At 48.6% G+C, this 19,783-nt stretch overlaps 1 protein-coding gene across 1 annotated transcript in view; it reads right to left on the bottom strand.

Annotated features, from left to right (window-relative positions):
- Positions 1-4,608: 4,608 nt before the first annotated feature.
- Positions 4,609-19,783, bottom strand: part of LOC149326799 (uncharacterized) — a 51,746-nt gene continuing 36,571 nt past the window's right edge. The window contains exon 3 of the mRNA XM_089562334.1: positions 4,609-4,975. Within this exon, the coding sequence (XP_089418460.1) occupies positions 4,747-4,975 (229 nt within the window). The 3' untranslated portion in view covers positions 4,609-4,746. The remainder of the gene's footprint in view (positions 4,976-19,783) is intronic.

The following is a 19,783-nucleotide window of genomic DNA, read 5'->3' as shown; positions in this document are numbered from 1 at the left end:
CAGAGCTATGGTAGCTATGGTGGCTAGTAGAGATGCACGGGAAATTCATAGCGTCATTCGCGTATTCGCGTCCATACTTATGTTGCTGACGCCGCAAAAGCGCACCACCTTGAAAACATATCAGATGTATTTAATTTTACCGTAGCTTTTTTAGCTGACAATTTGAATGGTTTTACATATTAAAATTTTCTTTTCGTTTCATGAGCGTTGTTACCACAAGAGCGCAGTGCATGCAGCTTGGCCGTGACGAGTCGAAGCGCTAGCCAAGCCCGCAGTCGGAACAATGTGCGGATTGTGTGTGGTGTTGAGTGAACAGGTGCTTTAGAACGGTTTTTGTTCTTCCGTGTTCGCTGCGTGCGTCCTGCGCGCTGTATTGTCGTTACGGTGTGTGTATGTGTGTGGCCTGTACGCCGCATTTGAGTGTACAACCGCTTGCTGTCCCATGCGGCATCGATGCATAGTAAAACGACCGTGCAGAATGTGCGTTACAATGCCAGTGGCCCTGCACGAAAGAGGAGACTTGAAGCCGGCGGAAAAGCTGCTCACCCTCGTGGGACTGCAAGAATCTGGCGAGGAACAGTCGACACACGTTTCGGTGGATGATTGCGTTTATCAAGCTAAAAAATTCAGCACTGGCCAATAGCACTGATGAGCTGCTGCTGCATCATGATAAACACCTGTGTAAAGTTTATTACAAGCTTGTTGGATGTGAACGTGGCCTTGAGTGGTATTCGTCGAGCAGCGGCCCTCAGGAGGTGGAACCAGTCGATACCTGAAGACGATTACTGTTTGCCCGCGCCCTGGCGCCTCGCTTCCAACCGCATGCGTTGGCGTTATTTATATCTGAATTTCACACGTAGTTGAACTTTCGCAAATATTACAGCCGCATCTTTCAAACGTGCCGTGTGAAGAGGACCCTTTTTCATATTTTTTTTGTGGGAGGGGGTGGGGGAATGAGCGGCTGCTCAAATGTCATTCTTTATAATTTTGAGCTTATTTTCCATATATGTGCCAGGTTGGCCCATTCTTGCCTCTTGGTTGCATGTAAGCAGTGCATTTATTGGGCATAAATTTCTTTGCTGTTGTATTGGCACAGGGTTAATGATTCTCATTGTATTGTGGTGACACATCATTGTATGCACTCCTTGCAGAATGTCTAAGGGGGTAAAAAATTACTGAGCAGAGAGTATACCTTGTGATAAATGCGAGGAACATTACTGATTTACTTCATACTTGGCATGTTCCGTTGTCGTTAGTGGTTACGTATGCCTTGCCTGCTGCTTTCCAGTGTAGGGGCGAGAGGCATGTCAAGCTCTACTTTGCAGCTTTTTTCTGTCCACTCTTTACTGGTCAACATGGTAAAATAAACTGAACATAATGCATGCTTGCTGAGACTTAGCTTAGACTACAATTCATTTATTTACTCTCAGGGCCTATCAGCGCCAGATAGAGGAGTGGGTGGCTAACAAAAATACATGTGTAATAGGCAGATTAGTTAAGGTGATTATACACAGCATACTATACTTAAAGGCGTCGGATGCAGTGATGGACATGACGAAGGCAGAGAAGATGTGACAGTTGGAAACGTAGAAAAGTAGAGATCTGCGTGAGCTTACACATGACTTAAGGTGAACACTAGCAAAAAATTAAGAAGGTGCAGAGGACTGAGGTCTGAGTTAAAGCTAGTTTAACAAAGAAAAGAACCTCTCAGCAAGCCAAAATGAGCACATTCAAGCAGTTACGTAAACATGGAACATAAAACTTTTTGGATGGAAGAAAAGCCAAGGCACATTGCTCATTGTGACGTTGCTTAAAAAGTGGGTGTCTAGTTGTTCACCTTCATATCCGGTCTTTCCACACCTAGCAACTGAAATGCCATCAATGAGGAGCATCTCCAATCACTCTAATTGCATGGGAGGTACACATCTCCAGATGTCAGAGGCTTGGTGTCTCATTTTAGTCTAGATAGTTTGGTAGATATAAACATTACCACATCTAAGAGGCATGTGGTAGCCTTGCAGGGGGTGTATTTTGTAAGTCTTACAGCATGTTGTGCAATGCTGGCATGTTTCATTATTTACATTGCAGTAATATGTTAGCACAGGCGAGAAAGTTTGTAACTGAGCAGAAAAAAACAATATTCATGCCATGTCTTAGCAGCATTCTTAGTACCATATAAAACATAGTGCGTATAAGGAACTCGTCATTTTTTTTTATAATTTTTCTTTCTGGGCACTGGTTTTTTGCAAGTTAGCAGGGTTCTACAGTCTTCTGTGGCTGTCGACTGGCCCGCATGTTTGTCAAAGCTGCAGAGTTCATGATGGGTCGTGTCAGTGCAAGCTAAATAAAGGTGGATAAGAAATTCATGCTTCCAGAGTACATTCCAGAAAAAACAGCTATTATTTCCTACTCAGGATGAGGGAGCAGCACCGACGGTGCACATCCTCCTTGTCACTACAGCAATTATGGCTGCTCACTGCTTTTTGGCAGCGTTTCATTTATCCGCAGGAAGACCAGGCATGAATGGCCGGCTATAGGTACCTAATAAATTGAACATTGCAATTAGCAATATTTTGTTGTGACTGTGCTTTTGTTATCCGCGAAGGAGTTAGCGTTTTTGATTGATGGTTGTGTAGCAAAGATGTGACTGCTACATTGCACTTCATTCACAAATTTGTTTGCCCATGCTTTTGGCTTTCTCAGTGGTTCGTTTCCTTGTCAAACGGCAGACGGAAATTCGGCTTTCACCTTGTTTGTAATGTTTGTAATGTATTTTCAGCTGGTGTTCAGTTTCAATTTAGAGAAGTTGTCTAACCATTGTCTTTGTCTAAATTTTTTTTTATCTCTTGACCTCATTAAGCTGCATTTCTAAATTATTTATTAAATGCATTTATTAATTGTTACCCTGTCATGTGGTTAGCAACATCGTGAAAATATTTTTTTATGAAGTCAACGTTCTTCTTTTAAAGTTATAGCAAAGTAAGTCCTTTGCTATTTAATGTTGCTCACAATTTGTAGCAATCCCTCAACGTTGAAGCAACATTATGCGTCACTTGGGTCTAATTTGATTATCACCCCTCCTCGGATCTTCACCTTTGCACATGGGGTTAATCTCATTTTCGCCATGCTAGTTTGTGGACATTGTTGAACGAGAGTAAACCACACAGATTGGAAATGGGACGTCATGTGGTGCCTAGTCCGGGGGCCAACAGTTACGGCGAGTAATACGTTTCAGAAAATGCATAATACGGCCAGCCACCTTCACGAATGTGTTACGGATGGACCCTCCATTTCAGATGCAACAGAGCAAGCGTTTGTTCTGTTATGGAGAGTTTGTACGTAAAATTCACGGAATTTTTTTGCAGTGTAATGTGTAGCACAAGGACTGCAGAGCAGCGTTCCATAATGAACTTATACTATCTAGGATTGCACTGACAAGGCAAAGCACACGGGTGTTTCCAAATTTAGCCTTTAGAGAAATTCGTTCGCAGCGGCTAGGATTCGATCCCGCGTCCTTAGGCTCAGCAGCCGAACGCGGTTGCCACTGATTCACGGCGGTGGTAGCACATTTATGAGAACCTGCATAAAGCTGTAGTCGGCTTTTATTTCCTTTAGAGCTTGTAGAAACGTTCAACAGGTAAGGCCAGAGCCCTGCGCGAGGTGGTTATGGCGTACCTATATTCCTTTACGAAACCCCTGCAAAGGCTGTTGTGCCGGTAAGCTGCCTGGCAGAAAGTTGAGAGTGGGACCTCTGGTGTCCCCCACGTAACTAAGTGAAAGATGGCGCGAACACTTCCACACCTTGCAATAACTCAGCGTGCTACTAACCCTTGCAGACCACTCCAAAAGGGGCTAAAAGTGCGACCCGATATTCGAAAGAAAAAAAAACTTGCTCCAGGCAAAGATGGAACCAGAATGCGCGACTGATTGACCCGTGTGCCTGAAAGATAAATCTTTCGCGTTAGGCGTCCAGAAATAATTCGAGAAGTGTAGGTTGCAAAATTTATCCGCAGTACATGGGGAACTCACCTTAGGACGTATTCGCTAGCGTTTACTGTTGATGAGTTCAGAATTATACGAAATTAGCTAGCGAAAGATGAATTGACCCGACATTTTACATCCATGCATGCTCGGACAGGTGGCGCCTCATCCGACTGTCCATTTAAATGTCATTTTGTTAAATAAAATTTGAATCAGCAGTCGGGCTGCGTCCCATTGTGCCAATGTGCCACATTGTGCCATTTTGTTCTTGTTTTCTGCACTAAGCGCATTCAAGTTAAAACCTAGGCACGCCATTGCTGCACGAAGCGACATTTTAACGGTTTATCAACCAAAAGCACGACTTGGGTCACGTAATGCGCAGAAGTGATGAGTTCTGCCGCCCTCTAAGCCTCTTCACAGCCACCGAGCTCAGAGTGCTCCAAACCGGCATTGCTCTTTACTTTTCCAAAAGGCGGACATGGACAGGTCCTTGCAGCCTACGGCATTAGAAATGATGCGTTGAAATTGGCTGTCCTGTAATGGAAGGGCTAAAATTTATCCCTAAATTAAAGCAACTTTTATTTGAGGCACTGAAACTTTTACACTAAGTGAAACAGACCAGCAATAAACTTGTTTAAAGAGTTTACTGACTCCCGATTTTTACAAATCGGGAACACAACCGTCAGAATACAATTTCCTTCTCCTAAAGCGTTGTCAGAATGCTGGAATTCGGTTTTGGGGTAACCGCCAGAGAAAGACAGTGGCTTATACCTGCTGTGACAAAATTAAGTTCAACTTCTTGAGAGCGGTTTTAACTTGTTCCAGGATCATCGCTTCGGCCTTCTTCTTCAGGATACTCTTGAACAGCTTGGCGAGTCGATTGATTAGTCTGTTGATGATGATGTCGCCGTATTTAGCAGCTCGAACATTCACTTCCACTCCACTAAGCTCGTTTATCGAGAAGTTCGTCAGCTCAAGTTTCCCGGTGTCTGTCCTGTAAAAGCAAGTACAAGAAAGCGTTATTAGACTCCAATACGATTCTTTCCATTCGGTCATTTGTAAAAAAACCACGGGCCTAAAGCAAAAAGTGACTTCCCCACCTGACAAATACCTTCCCCATCGGAAAAAGAATGAAGTGAAAATGTATTATTTTCTTTAAACAACCGACCTACCGAAATGACGAATAGACACATCAATATGCCGCTAACGGGGCCTGTTAAACGAGTGGCAGAACAGACAGCTGTAAAAACACAGCGGCAACTTTGAGACAGGGACGAAGAAAAGGCGGACACTATAGCGCTGACTTCAACCAGTTTTTTATTGCAGAAAGAGCGTTATATATATACCGTATTGTGCGTTTTTATCGTAAAGACTTTCAAAATTTTTCTTACCTCAACCGCTGGCTCGTTTGCGGTGAAACTGCACACATAGCTTGCGTATTATGGTAACTTTTGTATCGCAGCAAGTTTTACAACGGTACTTACTTAGTTGAGCCGTGCATGATAAAAAAGCGTAATCGTCTGCGTCGAGATCGGCGAGCCGAAGCTCAAAACACCGAGTTTTTGCTGAATGGCGGCAGTAGCGCCATCTGTCTTCTGCAGTGGAAAGCGTCACAAGCCGCCAAGGCGAGCGTTGCAAGGAGCGCGGGGTTAAGCGCTTCGGCCAACTGAGCGGAAAAAATGCCAGAAACAACTATTTTAACGCGGCTGTGCCATTAAAAGTATATTGTTTTACGTCTTTTTTTCGTCCAATGACTATCCAATTCAGCTTATATCGTCTGCTTTCGTGGGTCTCCTAAAGCGTCGGAGGACGACGTCGCGATGTCCTGAGCTGTGTTTTTCTTGTTTAATTTCATTGTGGAAGACAGATGGCGCTACTGCCGCCCTTCAGCAAAAACTCGGTGTTTTGGGCTTCGGTTCGCCGATCTCGACGCAGACGATTATGCTTTTGCATCATGCACGGCTCAACTAAGTAAGTACCGTTGTAAAACTTGCTACGATACAAAAGTTACCATAATACGCAAGCTCTGTGTGCAGTTTCAGCGCAAACGAGCCAGCGGTTGAGGTAAGAAAAATTTTGAAAATCTGTACGATAAAAGCGCACAATACGGTATATATATATATATATATATATATATATATAAAAGATAAATTCACCAGAAATTGGAAAACATAACAGGTTTTAATTCACGACGTTTCGGCTCCAGGACCAGCCTTTTCGAGTGTATTACAGAGTTCGAAATACGTAGCTTTTAAAGCACGCGCGATCTGCAAGATTAGCGCAAAGCACAAATGTGAAAAATGGGGACGGGGGGGGGGGGGGGGGGGAGGATGAACAAAGACGAGAAAGGAAAAAGGAAGTCAGTGAGAATTTGAAAGGGCGATCCCCTAACGTGGATGTAGGTGTTCGGAAGGAGGGAACGACAGAAAATAAAAGAGGGGGGGGGGACTTCCTTTCCCCACCACCTCATCGCTTTCACAGAAAGACAGGGGAGTGATCCTCGAGGTGTCGCTCATTACAGCATTTCGGTGACAAGCGGGAAGCAACAACGAGGAGGCAACATTTCAAGAGAAACTGGTAAGGATGGGGTCAGCAGGAATGCCAACGAAGCACCTCAGAAAAAAAGAAGAAACGATATTGCAGAAGACTGTGCAAAAACCCACAGATAGAAGGGTTGTGGCAGCACAATAGGATAGAGAATAGGACATCCGCAAAAGTCCCGAGTTTCTAATCAATCCTTACACGAGCACTCCGTACACACAAAAAAAGGCAAGAGCAATAAAAACAAAAGACAGAGACAAGACTAACAACAAATCCAATACTAGAAACGAGCTACAGTCTTGTTTCTTATTGGAGTTCGTTCCTGGTGTTGGATTATAAAGGGCGAACATGATCTGTGCGCGTTCTCTGCCTCGGCGGGCGGTCAGTGTCCACGCAGTCACGGCTAATAGGGAGCGCACGAATCTTATTGACCACTCCATTGCTTGCACAGCTTGTAAACAGCATTTCCGTTGCGTGCCAAACCTAGACAGAAGTAATAAAAAAATTCAGGGGGCACTTTGACTGTCTAAAGTGCGTAGAGGCGAAAGCGTTTTCCGCACCACTTTGACTGCTTCTGTGGTACTGGTGGCGTCACATGTAATTGAGTACTAATTATTAAGTGACGACAAATGACGAATTAATGGTTAATTACTGATTTGTGCCTGAATACTAATTAACTGCTAATTAATTACGCTTAAGCTTCGCCTTTTGGAGTGGAACGCGACAGCGTGTTGTAGCGCTGCCAGGGAGTCCACGGAACGCCACCACCCGTTCGGCGCGATGCCCTGCCCTTTGAACGCTTTTTGAGGAAAGGAAAGGGCGCAGTAATTCTCTGTCATCTCGGTGGACACCTGAACCGCACCGTAGAGGAAGGGAGGAAGTGGGAGTGAAAGAAGAAAGAGAAAGATGGCCCGTAATGAAGAAAATGAAAATTGTATTTGAGGAAAGGAAATTACGCAGTAACTGTCTCCTATATCTCGGTGGACACCCGTCAAAATTCAGGGGGGGGGGGGGGGCACTTTTTTTACCTAAAGTGCGGTCACTGATGTGTGGTTAAGATGTTAAGCTTCGCCTTTAAGAGTGGAACGTGACAACGTCTTGCAACGCTTCCAGGAGTCCATAGAACGCCATCGCCCATTCGGTTCTATGCCTCGCTCATCGGTAAATTGGTTTTTGAGGAAAGGAAATGTATCTGTCTCTCATATCTCGGTGGACACCTAAACCTCGCCGGAAGGGAAGGGAGGAGGATGGGAGTGAGCGAAGACACCGTATTCACTAGACGCACCTTTGTTCTTCCCAAACCATCGAGCTGGCATGGCGGAGTGGATTGCATGCTCGTCTCACACTCGGAAGAGCGGGGTTCGATTCCCGAGCTCGACCAATTCATTACTCGGTTTTATTTATTTGTATGGCCTGACTAGATAAGTTAATTAGGCTGATTGAGTAATTAAGCAATTAACTAAACTCAGTCCCACTTACATGGAGCATCAATATACGATCCCTTCAATTGGTTGCCTGGTTACTAGCCAAAGTACAATTGGCCCCGTTTGAAATTTGCGCACTGTGACGTCACGACCGCTTGGACCAACTGAAAAGCGTGACATTTCTGTCGACAACTCCTGCTTACAACGATGAGACATTAAAGGTCAACCCGTAAAACCTTGCGGGCATTTGTTCTTGTCAGAAAAGCGGGATCGGAATGTGTTAGTGACACCTCAGTCGCCCTGTACAATGCTGATGGGAATTTTCTTTCGCGTCTATTGTGATAACTTCTGCTGGCTAGTTTCCCGGTTTCTGTTTAGGCCGCGCCTGTGCAAGCATATGGATGTATATGCCGCGGTGCCACCTTCAATAAATCAGTTGCAAGTAGCGCCCGTGTTTGTCCTTCTTTCTTTCTTTCTTTCTTTCTTTCTTTCTTTCTTTCTTTCTTTCTTTCTTTCTTTCTTTCTTTCTTTCTTTCTTTCTTTCTTTCTTTCTCTTTCTTTCCTTCTTTCTTCCTTTCTTTCTTTCTTTCTTTCTTTCTCTCTTTCTTTCTTTCTTTCTTTCCTTCTTTTTTCTTTCTTCCTTTCTTTCCTTCTTTCTTTCTTTCTTTCCTTCTTTCTGCCTTTCTTTCTTTCTTTCATTCTTTCTTTCTTTTTCTCTTCCTTTCTTTCTTCCTTTCTTTCCTTCTTTCTTTCTTTCTTTCCCTCTTCCTTTCTTACTTTGTTTCTTCCTTTCCTTCTTTCTTTCTTTCTTTGTCCTGTTTACGCTAAAAAGATGAATGCTTTCTAAGGAAACTTTACTTTAAAATTTTACTTTTCAAGTAAAATTTCAAATCCAGTGTTTTGAATTTCTTGGATGGAGCGACAATCACCGTCAACTAAAACTCTCATCCATGAGGCGTAAATCCCTGTGCCATACAAGGTTTGGGTAACGAAACCGAAATTAACGCTACTCCATACACTAAATACAGGGTGTTTCACCTAAGACTTTCTGCAATTTTTCAAAATAAGCTATTTGAATTAGATGAACGCTTTTTCTGGCATAACATTGTCAGTGGTGTAGTCCAACATAATTCAACTAAGACGAGCTAACTAGCAGGCTTGTTAACCAATATTTAATAGTTAACTTTTAAACTATTACCGTTGTGTTCCTTAATTATTGAGAGGCATGCAGCCCACCGTAAGTAATGTCCATATCCGTTTTTAGAATTTCGAGAACGCGATTATCCTCGGCGCTGTGGCCCAACAAATTTCGCCTACATCGCGCCAAAATATATGCGGTTTGAGAAGCTTGCAGGCAAAGCAACCTCTCCAGTGTACCTAACTCGTCGAAATAGCCAAAATTTGTTGGGCCACAGCGCCGAGGATAATCGCGTTCTCGAAATTCTAAAAACGGATATGAACATTACTTACGGTGGGCTGCATGCCTCTCAATAATTAAGGAGCCCAACGGTAATAGTTTAAAAGTTACGTATTGAATATTGGTTAACAAGCCTGCTAGCTAGCACGTCTTAGCTGCATTATGATGTACTACACCACTGACAATGCTATGCCAGAAAAAGCGCGCATCTAATTCAAATAGCTTATTTTTAAAAATTGCAGAAAGTCTTAGGTGAAACACCCTGTATATCTCATTACTGTCTGTCGGATGAGATTTATACCTAAAAAAAAAGAAACGCCGACCAGGAAAAGAAATTTCATGTTGACGCTTCGGCACATAAAACGGGGCCTTGTTCACACTGGAATTACTACAAAAAATGTTTGTCTTTAAAAGCTACAGTAATCGCCGCAAGGTTCGCACGTGAATCGGATTAAGGTTACACTCATTGCGGTTAAGTGTTTGTGACGTTGTCTGCATCACCAAAGATTCGAGATGAAGCCCTGATGCTGTCAGATTCTCTTTTTCGATGATTCTTCCCTTTTAGTTTTTGTTACAGTAATTTTCCCGACGTGCAATCATCATCGCGCTTGTTGTTCATGGTTTTTAGCATCGGCATACATAAAAATGATCGTGTGCACTGATTTAAAAATTCTCAGTAAAAACTTCCTATAGTGTTTCCAATAAAACCATTGCGGAATACACCGCTTTAGGCAGCAAGGTTTCCGTTGGGCCGAAAAAAAATTCGTCCTTCAAATTCAGCGCTCTGTACCTTGTGGGGTTCCATGTTGCCCCTCGCCCGCCGGTGCACCCTTCTCTCTCTCATGGCCTACCGCGGCTCTTCCTCTGGCGGCCCCCGAATAGGCGCAGCGGCGGAGGGAGCGGTGGGGAGGAGCCCGCGACTACGCGTCGTCACGTGGGCAGCCCTCCTTACCCACCCCTCTCTCGGTTTCGGCGGCCGCACGGGCCGCGCGCACGGGACAGTCTGATGGAGAGTTGACAGCGAGCCTTGAGAGAGAGCGGACGCGACACCAGCGGCGGCCCAGGTGACCTGAACTGCTCTGTGCCTGTCTCCTGTGCCTGTGTCCTGTGCCTGTTGCCTGCCGCTGCTGCCTGAGCGCGACCGAGGAAAGACATTGGGAGATCCCAATTAAAGGTTTTGCCTGCGGGCTTATTCCTCGGAGGTGTGTTCTTCGCGGCCACAGGTGTGGTCGAGCTAGCGGAGTGGCGTTGGTCCTGAGTTCAGGGTCTGAACCGTGCCAGTAACCCCACAACCTCTAAGGCACCGGCCGGTTTGCCCTACGTAGACCCTGTCACAGCCGAAGAGAATTTTGTAAACTGCACCAGCTTTGCATGCGACAAAAGGTGACCGGTACTGTCTGACCAGGCTGGCTTTCGCAATGAAGGGGCGTTCACTTTATGGCAAAGCATGGAAAGCTTGTCAGGAGCCGGAAACAGAACTCGCCAATGGCTCACAATGAATGTTCCTTTCCAAGTAAGTACAGGCGTGGCCCGAATAATACGGAGGACAGGAACAGTCGTAGAACTAGGGAGAACTAGTGTTCCTGTACATGCTACATCCTCCCGCAGGGAGCAGAGTTCCGCGCCTGTTTTCCCTCGCCGCTCCGAACGTGATTCGCCGAGAGGCGATCACATGATTTTCGTGACGTTATGTGATCAACACTCCGCGGAGAAGCTGACTTCACAGGCACAGTGCAGAGCGAACCCTTGTAAGTTCGACGCCTCATGTGAGCCCGCGCTGCAGGCTACATTTCATACATTTTCCGTGCACACCTGTGACGTCTGGTTTGGTGTTCTGCTGTGGTTGTGACGGACGCATCCGTCAGCTATGACTGAGTGCAGTGCGCCAAACTGCAGCAACCGCACCGGAAACGGCAAAGCGTTTTACGCTGTGCCATGTGGAAGGTCGGCGGTGGAAGGTCGGCGTCGGCGACTGAAATGGCTTCCGAAAATGGGCCGCAATAAGCGCGCCCCGAAACGAACTCAGTGGTTATAGCTCTCGGCTGCTGACCCGAAAGACGCGGATTCGATACCGGCAGCGGCGTTCGAATTACGATGGAAGCGAAATTCTAAAGGCCCGTGTGCTGTGCGCTGCCAGTTATCGTTCAGAAACCCCAGGTGGTAGAAATTTCCGGAGCCCTTCACTACTGCGTCCCTCATAGCCTTAGTCGCTTTGGGACGTAAAACCCCATAAACCAAACCATTTTACAAGGATTACGTGAGAGATGTAAGGATAGGACAGGCAAAAATCGCATGTTAACAAGTTTCGCAAATCTTGATGCCGCGAATAATTTCAGCTAGAAGACAGCAAATCAGCCTACAGCCTCTGCTTCAAAAAAAATCCAGAAGTCGCGAAATGCCTCGATATTTCGATACTGCGACCTAAGCCGAATGTAGCAAGAAAGAGTAAAGAATCCATTGCGGAACGTTAAATGTTTTCCAAACAATAAGGATCAAGCAGGCAGGAGAACCTACCACTGTAATCAGCAACTATTACAAATTAATAACTAAAGTGAAAACAAAATGCGTTTTAATAAAAATGAGGAAGGTTAATAAATAATACCAACCGGTCAGAGTACTTTCAAGGACGTTTAAAAATTCGTGATTTCACTGTATTTAGCAACGGGGTACATTTCTGAAATGTTGTTGGGCAAGCCATTGAGTTTTAAACTTTTACGCTATGTCCGACTCCCGTGTGACGTTCCGTGCGTGAGCTACCAGGGCCCATATCTTCGGCGGAATCTCCTCTGTGCTCAACCGTCCTACTCCCTTGTCTCCCCTTAAACGGTCCGCGTTCGGCGGCGCCGCCTAGACGGAGCCCCCAGCGGCGGCAAGCCACTGAAGGGGTACAATGGTACAAAAGCTGCCGGAGGGAGACAAACGACATTCCAACGAGGGAGGTCGGGGGTGCCGCGGCGCCGCCGTGGAAAGGAGGAAGAAAGAAACAATCCAGCCGGGGAGACAGGAGATCGGGCGTGGCCGGCGGAGCAGATATAGCTGGCGAGTGCGGACGAAACGCACGCTGAGGACGAGATCGGACACGAAAAAGGGTCCTTCAGCGCCGAAGCCGGACGGCGCGCGGTTTCTGCCAGCCACCGACGGATCGCAACTCCGGAGCCCTCCATCGCCCCCATGACGGCGTCGCCACGTAAGCTCGGACACCCCAGCCTCTGATGTACAATGTATAATTATTGATTACATCATTTTGTTTAAACTGAGCCATACGGTGTCTTCTTGCCTCTCCGTCCCGTGCGGACCTGCGCATTATGTGGGGTCGTCACACTGGTGTCAGAAGTGGGATCTCAAAAGCAAATGTCCTCTGAATGCTGCGACATTCATGACTTCAAAATTGTAATCAAAGGGGAATCACGGGACTGATTGTGGGACTTTGACCCCCATTTGAGAGGCTTGAGGCACCGGAAGGCTGGAGCGAAAAAAAAAATGTCTGTAACTGACGGAGCTCCCACTCCACAGCCGTCGCTCGGAGCAAGCATGCTGGCATTAGGAAGCGTCATTCCGACGTTTACGGGAGATAAGACAGGGGTTCCAGTCTGCGATTTCTTTTCCATGCTAGAAGAGATTGGGAAAATGGGGGGATGGTCCGATGCTCAAATGCTGGGAATGGCGAGGTGTAAGATGGCAGGAGCTGCTCATGATTTTGCTTGGCGAGACGAAAAAGTAAAATCCACAAAATCATTTGCGGAATTTAAGAAGCTCGCGTTCGAGCATTTCGACACTGAACCACGTCATGTGCGGGTACAGAGGTTCCGTGACGCCGGACAGATGGTAGGGGAGGACGTGCGAACGTTTGCGTCGCGGCTTCAGCGCCTAGCGCGCGATACGCTGAGTAGGGAGGAGGAAGGAGACCAGCTAAAGAAGAAATACGCGGAGGATCTACTTAAAGAGGAAATGACCGCTTTGTTTGGGGCTGGTCTGCAAGACCCCGTGCGCCGGTTCGTGCTCTCGCGCAAGCCGAGCAATTTCGACCAAGCCGTGGCGGCCGCATTGGATGAGGAACGAAATGAGGCGCTAACGGCGGCCGCAGCGAGAGTACGCGTCATAGAGAGAGCGGTGCCCAACCCTGAGGTTGCTCTCTTGACAGAGCAGTTAGATAGCTTAGAGCAGCTGCTATCTCAGCAGGTGGAACGCCAGGTTGAAGCGGGCGCTCAACGGCGCCCATTCGCTGGAAACCGGAGACCGCCACAAAGCTACAGGCGCGGTATGCGAGATTTTGAAGAAATCGCGTGCTTCGCGTGCCAGGGTCGCGGACACATCGCAAGGTTCTGCCCAAACGTGCGCCGTGGGGAGCCACAAAGAGAAGCAGGCGAGACACGCCCTAAGCAAGCCTACAGCGAAGCTCCAGATACAGGGACAAAAAACTAGGTTGTCCTCCCCATCCTGATGAGTGTGGGGAGGGAGCAGTGGGTAATGAGGTGGTGGTGGTTTGTGTGGCCGATGAGGCATGCCCTGTTGTGCGTTGCAAGTTAAATGGTTGTTGCATGGAATTGTTGATAGACACGGGGTCAAAGGTGACCTTGCTTAAGGAAAGCAGCTTTAACACGCTTCGAAGGAAAGGGAACCGCGAGGTGTTGGAAGCGTCTGGTAGTATGGCAACCAAATTTGTTGGCATAACGGGGGATCCTCTTGGCATAAGTGGGCTCTACCGGTTACACTTCACTCTCGGCGGAATTGCGTTGGAGCACCCCTGCTACGTATGCCCGGACACGGTGTCTCTGCCAAACGGAGTGTCAGGTATATTAGGGCAGGATATTTTGAGAAAAGGGAAGGTAGTAGTCTCATTCTCTGAGGAAGAAGTTAATGCGGGGGGCTCAAAAGTTCCGTTTTTGAACAGGAGCAGGGCTGAGATTCGCAGTACCGATATTGACACCCGTCAAGCATTGGGATCATTAGAGAAGGTATATTCGCGGGTTGCCGTAAAGCTGGTGGATCAGGCGGTCGTCCTTCCGTGGTCGGAGCACATTTTGTACGCTTATGTGCCTGCAGATGTAGAGAGCGGCGCCGTGGGAGTGCTTGAACCGGTCGACTCTCTTAGTAATGGCCTGAAGGCGGCCGCGTGCCTCGTGACTGTTAATGACGCCCACAGAGTGCCCCTACGGGTGGTTAACTGTAGCCAGCAGCCACTGAGCCTTCCCAAGAACAAAACATTGGCTTTCTTCACCTCTGCGATAGAGAAACGTGAGCCCACCGATACGGTACTCGCAACTGTAGAGCATACTAGTCCTTCGGCTCCTCCAAATGCGTTGTTCGATCTTTCCCACGTAAAATCCAGGGAGAAGGAGGCTCTGGCTGGTTTGCTGAACGACTACTCAGAGGTATTCGCCGCGTCCAACCTGGATTTGGGCTGCTGTGGCGTTATAAAGCACAGGATAGAAACCGGCACTTCATCGCCCGTTTACCAACGTGCGTACAGGATTCCTTACTCCCAACGTGAGGAGATGGAGCGGCAGGTGCAGGACCTTATTGATCGCGGCATTGTCGAACACTCAAAGTCACCATGGGGAGCACCGGCACTATTGGTGGAAAAGCCAGATGGCTCGTATCGATTGGTGGTGGACTACCGCAAACTAAATGCCGTAACTCGCATCGATCCATACCCCATTCCCAATATACAGGAGACGCTTTCTCAGCTGGGCTCTGCCAGGTACTTCACGGTAGTGGACATGGTGGCGGGATTCTGGCAGATAGCAATGGATCCGGCAGATGCTGAGAAAACGGCATTCAACACGCCCTCAGGGCACTATGAATGGAAAAGAATGCCGATGGGTCTGGTCAACAGCCCTGCTGTCTGGCAGAGAACCGCTGATGTTATCCTGGCGGGTCTTCTGGGGAAGCTGTGCTTCGTGTATATGGATGACATAATCATATACAGTGACAGTTTTGAGAACCACTTGCGCGATATTGAGCAGGTTTTGGTGCGACTAAGAGGAGCTGGTCTCAAGCTGAAGCCTTCTAAGTGTCAATTCCTCAAAAACGAGGTGAAATACCTCGGGCACGTTGTTTCAGCTGACGGAGTGCGACCGGACCCTGAGAAACTAAGGTGTGTCTCGGACTTTCCATCCCCGACTAGTGTCCGCCAGGTCCGGCAGTTTCTCGGCCTGATCGGTTACTACCGAAGGCACATAGAGGAGTTCGCGAAGCTCGCTAAGCCGCTCACTGCCTTAACAGCCAAAAATGTCGCCTTTCGCTGGTGCAAAAACGAGGAGGATGCTTTTGGGGCCCTGAAGAGGAAGCTAATGAGTGCACCGCTGTTGCGCCACCCGGATTTTAATTTGCCCTTCGTTTTGGCCACAGATGCGTCAAAGTTCGCAGTTGGTGCTGTGTTATCTCAGGTTATCGAGGGCAAAGAACATCCCGTGGCTTTTGCTAGCCGACAGCTGAGCCCCACAGAGCAGAAGTACGGAGCTACAGAAAGGGAGTGCCTCGCCGTTGTCTGGGCAGTAAAGCACTTCAGATGCTACCTTTACGGCCGCCAATTCAAGCTAGTCACAGACTGCCATCCTCTGAAATGGGTGATGAGTGTCAGGGACCCTAGCTCGCGACTCGCTAGATGGAATCTACAGCTGCAGGAATACTGCTTTGAGGTGGAGCACAAGTCAGGAAAGACACATCTGAATGCTGATGCGCTCAGCCGTACAGCTGCCGTGTCAGCTATAGATGAGTTTGTCCCCGTAGTCGACCCCGCCGAATTACGCACAGAGCAGTGCAAAGATCCTGACCTGAAGCGAATAATCGAAAGCTTAGAGGGCGCGCCATCTCACCCCGAACAGCTAGGTTATTTCATTGGCAAAGACGGCACCCTGTGTCGGCGCACGAGGCCAACCAGGAAAGGGAGACCAGAGAAAACCGCTTGGGAGAGAGTCGTCATACCTCGGTCGTGGACAGAAAGGGTTCTTCGCGCGTTCCACGATGCGCCGTGCGCCGGTCATTTTGGCGTAGCGAAGACACGCAGGCGCGTCGAGCGTTTGTACTTTTGGAGTGGCATGCGACAGGATGTTAGAGACTACTGTGCGAAGTGTCATTCCTGTCGCGAAAGAAAAACACCCAAGGGACGCAGGCCAGCACCAATTCAGCCGTTCCCTGAGGTTTCGGCTCCTTTCGAGCGGACAGGTATGGATATAATGGGCCCATTGCCCACGACCACTTCTGAAAACAGGTACATTTTAGTATTTGTCGATCACCTTTCAAAATACGCGGAAGCGGTAGCACTCCCAGATCAGAAAGCAGACACGGTTGCAAGAGCATTTGTCGAACAGATCGTGCTCCGACATGGATCTCCGAGGCAACTCTTGACAGATCGGGGAACGAACTTCGTGTCGCAGCTAATGAGGAGAGTTTGCGAGCTGCTTAAGATCACTAAGAAGCAGACAACACCGTACCATCCGGCTTGCAACGGCGCGGTGGAGCGACTGAACCAAACCGTGGCCGGGTTCCTGTCGCATTTTGTTTCGCGCGACCAGCGGGACTGGGACTTGTGGCTCCCGTATGCAATGTTTGCCTACAATTCTGCAGCACACGAGAGCACGGGCGAATCGCCATTCTTTCTTCTCTACGGCCGAGACCCGGACCAGCCTAGTGAAGTGCCAGAGGGCCCCCGTCGTGTCCCATACGCTTCACTGGACGACTATAAGGTTGAGCTAGAATCGCGCTTGCAAGTGGCGAGGGACATCGCAAAGGAGGCCTTAAAGAAAGCGGCGAAGCGCAGGAAGGAGGTGCACGATCGCGGTGCTAGAAGCGCGCCGTTTGATGTGGGGGACAGCGTGTACATCGAAAACTGCCAAAGACAGATTGGGTTGGCTCGTAAGTTCCAGACGAGGTGGAGAGGACCGTGCGAGGTTGTCGAGAAGCTTTCTCCGGTAAACTTCAGGGTCCGAGACGTGAACCGCCGCTTGATAAGGATACACGCAAATCGCCTCAAGTCGGCACCGGTTCAGTATTCACGAAATGAGGAGGGGGAAAGCGCAGATTTTGATGGGGACCGAAGTGAAGCGGAGCGCGCAGATTGTTCGCAAGAAACGCCCTCTCCTGCATTTGTTCGGCAAGCGCCAGAGGTTACGGCAGGAATGCCACCGGATTTACTTCATGCATTGCTGGAGGAAGGAGCGCGCGAGGTTGCCGCGCAGATAACGCCAAGAGAGGCTCCTGCCACGAGCCCTCGCGAGTCTCAAAGCAGACAAGGGGTCACAGAATTACTTGGTACGACTCATGAACGCCGATATCCGCTTCGAAATCGGAAAGCTAAGTCGGACTAATGGCGTAAACAGAGCGGAGTTGGGGACTGGTTAAGACTGTGTAATGCTGCAGCTCATAACATTGCTATGTGCTTATGTGTTAAAATATCGGAGTTGCTAGTTAAGCCTTTCTGTCATTAAGTAACACTTTTACACAGGATGCAGGACATGCCCGACTTCCTTTCGTTATCTATATATTTTTTTGTCTGTGCAGTGATTGTGCTGGAAGTGGGAGCTCCTTTGTAACTGTGGTAAATTTATTTCGTCCAGTTTGGACTAGCAAGGAGAGGCTTGGGTGCTGAGTTTCATGTTTGTCTGTGAAAGAAGATCAGTGCTGCCCCTGGAGACGCCAGTTATGACAGCTGCGGCATATGGTGCAGTGCAGTGGTGTTGTTTGCAGCGAAAAGTGTTTTGTCGGACGGAATGTGCGAGGCGATTCAGAAAAAGAAGGGGAGCTGCCTGGACTCAAATGTTCGGAGAACATTCTTCTGGAGGGTGAGCGAGTGTGACGTTCCGTGCGTGAGCTACAAGGGCCCATATCTTCGGCGGAATCTCCTCTGTGCTCAACCGTCCTACTCCCTTGTCTCCCCTTAAACGGTCCGCGTTCGGCGGCGCCGCCTAGACGGAGCCCCCAGCGGCGGCAAGCCACTGAAGGGGTACAATGGTACAAAAGCTGCCGGCGGGAGACAAACGACATTCCAACGAGGGAGGTCGGGGGTGCCGCGGCGCCGCCGTGGAAAGGAGGAAGAAAGAAACAATCCAGCCGGGGAGACAGGAGATTGGGAGTGGCCGGCGGAGCAGATATAGCTGGCGAGTGCGGACGAAACGCACGCTGAGGACGAGATCGGACACGAAAAAGGGTCCTTCAGCGCCGAAGCCGGACGGCGCGCGGTTTCTGCCAGCCACCGACGGATCGCAACTCCGGAGCCCCTCCATCACCCCCATGACGGCGTCGCCACGTAAGCTCGGACACCCCTGCCTCTGATGTACAATGTATAATTATTGATTACATCATTTTGTTTAAACTGAGCCATACGGTGTCTTCTTACCTCTCCGTCCCGTGTGGACCTGCGCATTATGTGGGGTCGTCACACCCGTGTTCAATGCAATGGCGTTACTTTAGTCTGCTCTCCTGCAACAAGCTGCAGAATTATTTTGATATGGTTCTAGAGAGATGCGTTTTCGTATTTTTCGCGCATAACTCGTACAGAACACGCGGCGGTGCTAGGTGCGAAAAAAGTAGTTTATCGCTATATATACCCGCCGCGGTGGCTCAGTGGTTACGGCGCTCGGCTGCTGACCCGGAAGACGCGGGTTCGATTCCGGCCGCGGTGGCCGAATTTCGATGAAGGCGAAATTCTAGAGGCCCGTGTGCTGTGCGATGTCAGTGCACGTTGAAGAACCCCAGGTGGTCGAAATTTCCGGGGCCCTCCATTACGGCGTCCGTCATAGGCTGAGTTGCTTTGGGACGTTGAACCCCATGAACCAAACCAAACCAATTCATCGCTATACTCTTTTTGTTCTTAAGATGAGCACGCAGGAAGACAGGACGGGACAGACGCTATCTCATCTGGAACGGGACTGCTTGAAAGCACAAACTGATGAGCGAGTTGATTATACATAGTATAATTTAAACAGCGCAAGGCCCAATGCCAATGAAGAAAGCAGAGAAAATGAGGAAACGGACAACTGCTCGTTCATCTAAAATTACTTGTTCCAGAAAGAAAAAAAAGACTCGCAGGAAGTTTCCAGTTGACCAGCGGGGAAGGCTTCTAGTTACGAAACAGCCCGTGCCGTGCGTGCGCTCCGAACACACGCTTTCCATCTTTATTTTCCACTATCGCGGGCTGGTAACGCCGATCTCAGCGCCTGCGCTTTATAGCGTCGCCGGGCGCTATAGGGCCCCTCGCCTAGACGGAACGGCGAAATGTACGCGCCGACGGAGCAGAGATGGGGTAGCCACGGCGGCAAGCAGGTCTGCAGGTGGGCCGGCAACATCTGGGGGGAGCTCCTGGGGACGTGTCTCGAGGTACGCGGGTTTGAGTCGATCGAGGGAGACGACCTCTTCACGACCAACGAGCAGGATTGTCGCTGACTTTGTCGTCCTGTTGAGGACGCGGTACGGGCCGTCG

Source organism: Amblyomma mixtum, chromosome 10, assembly GCF_055824585.1.
Source record: "Amblyomma mixtum isolate Tamu chromosome 10, ASM5582458v1, whole genome shotgun sequence".
NCBI classification, from domain to species: Eukaryota; Metazoa; Arthropoda; class Arachnida; order Ixodida; family Ixodidae; genus Amblyomma; species Amblyomma mixtum.
This window is presented reverse-complemented; position numbering and strand designations above follow the sequence as displayed.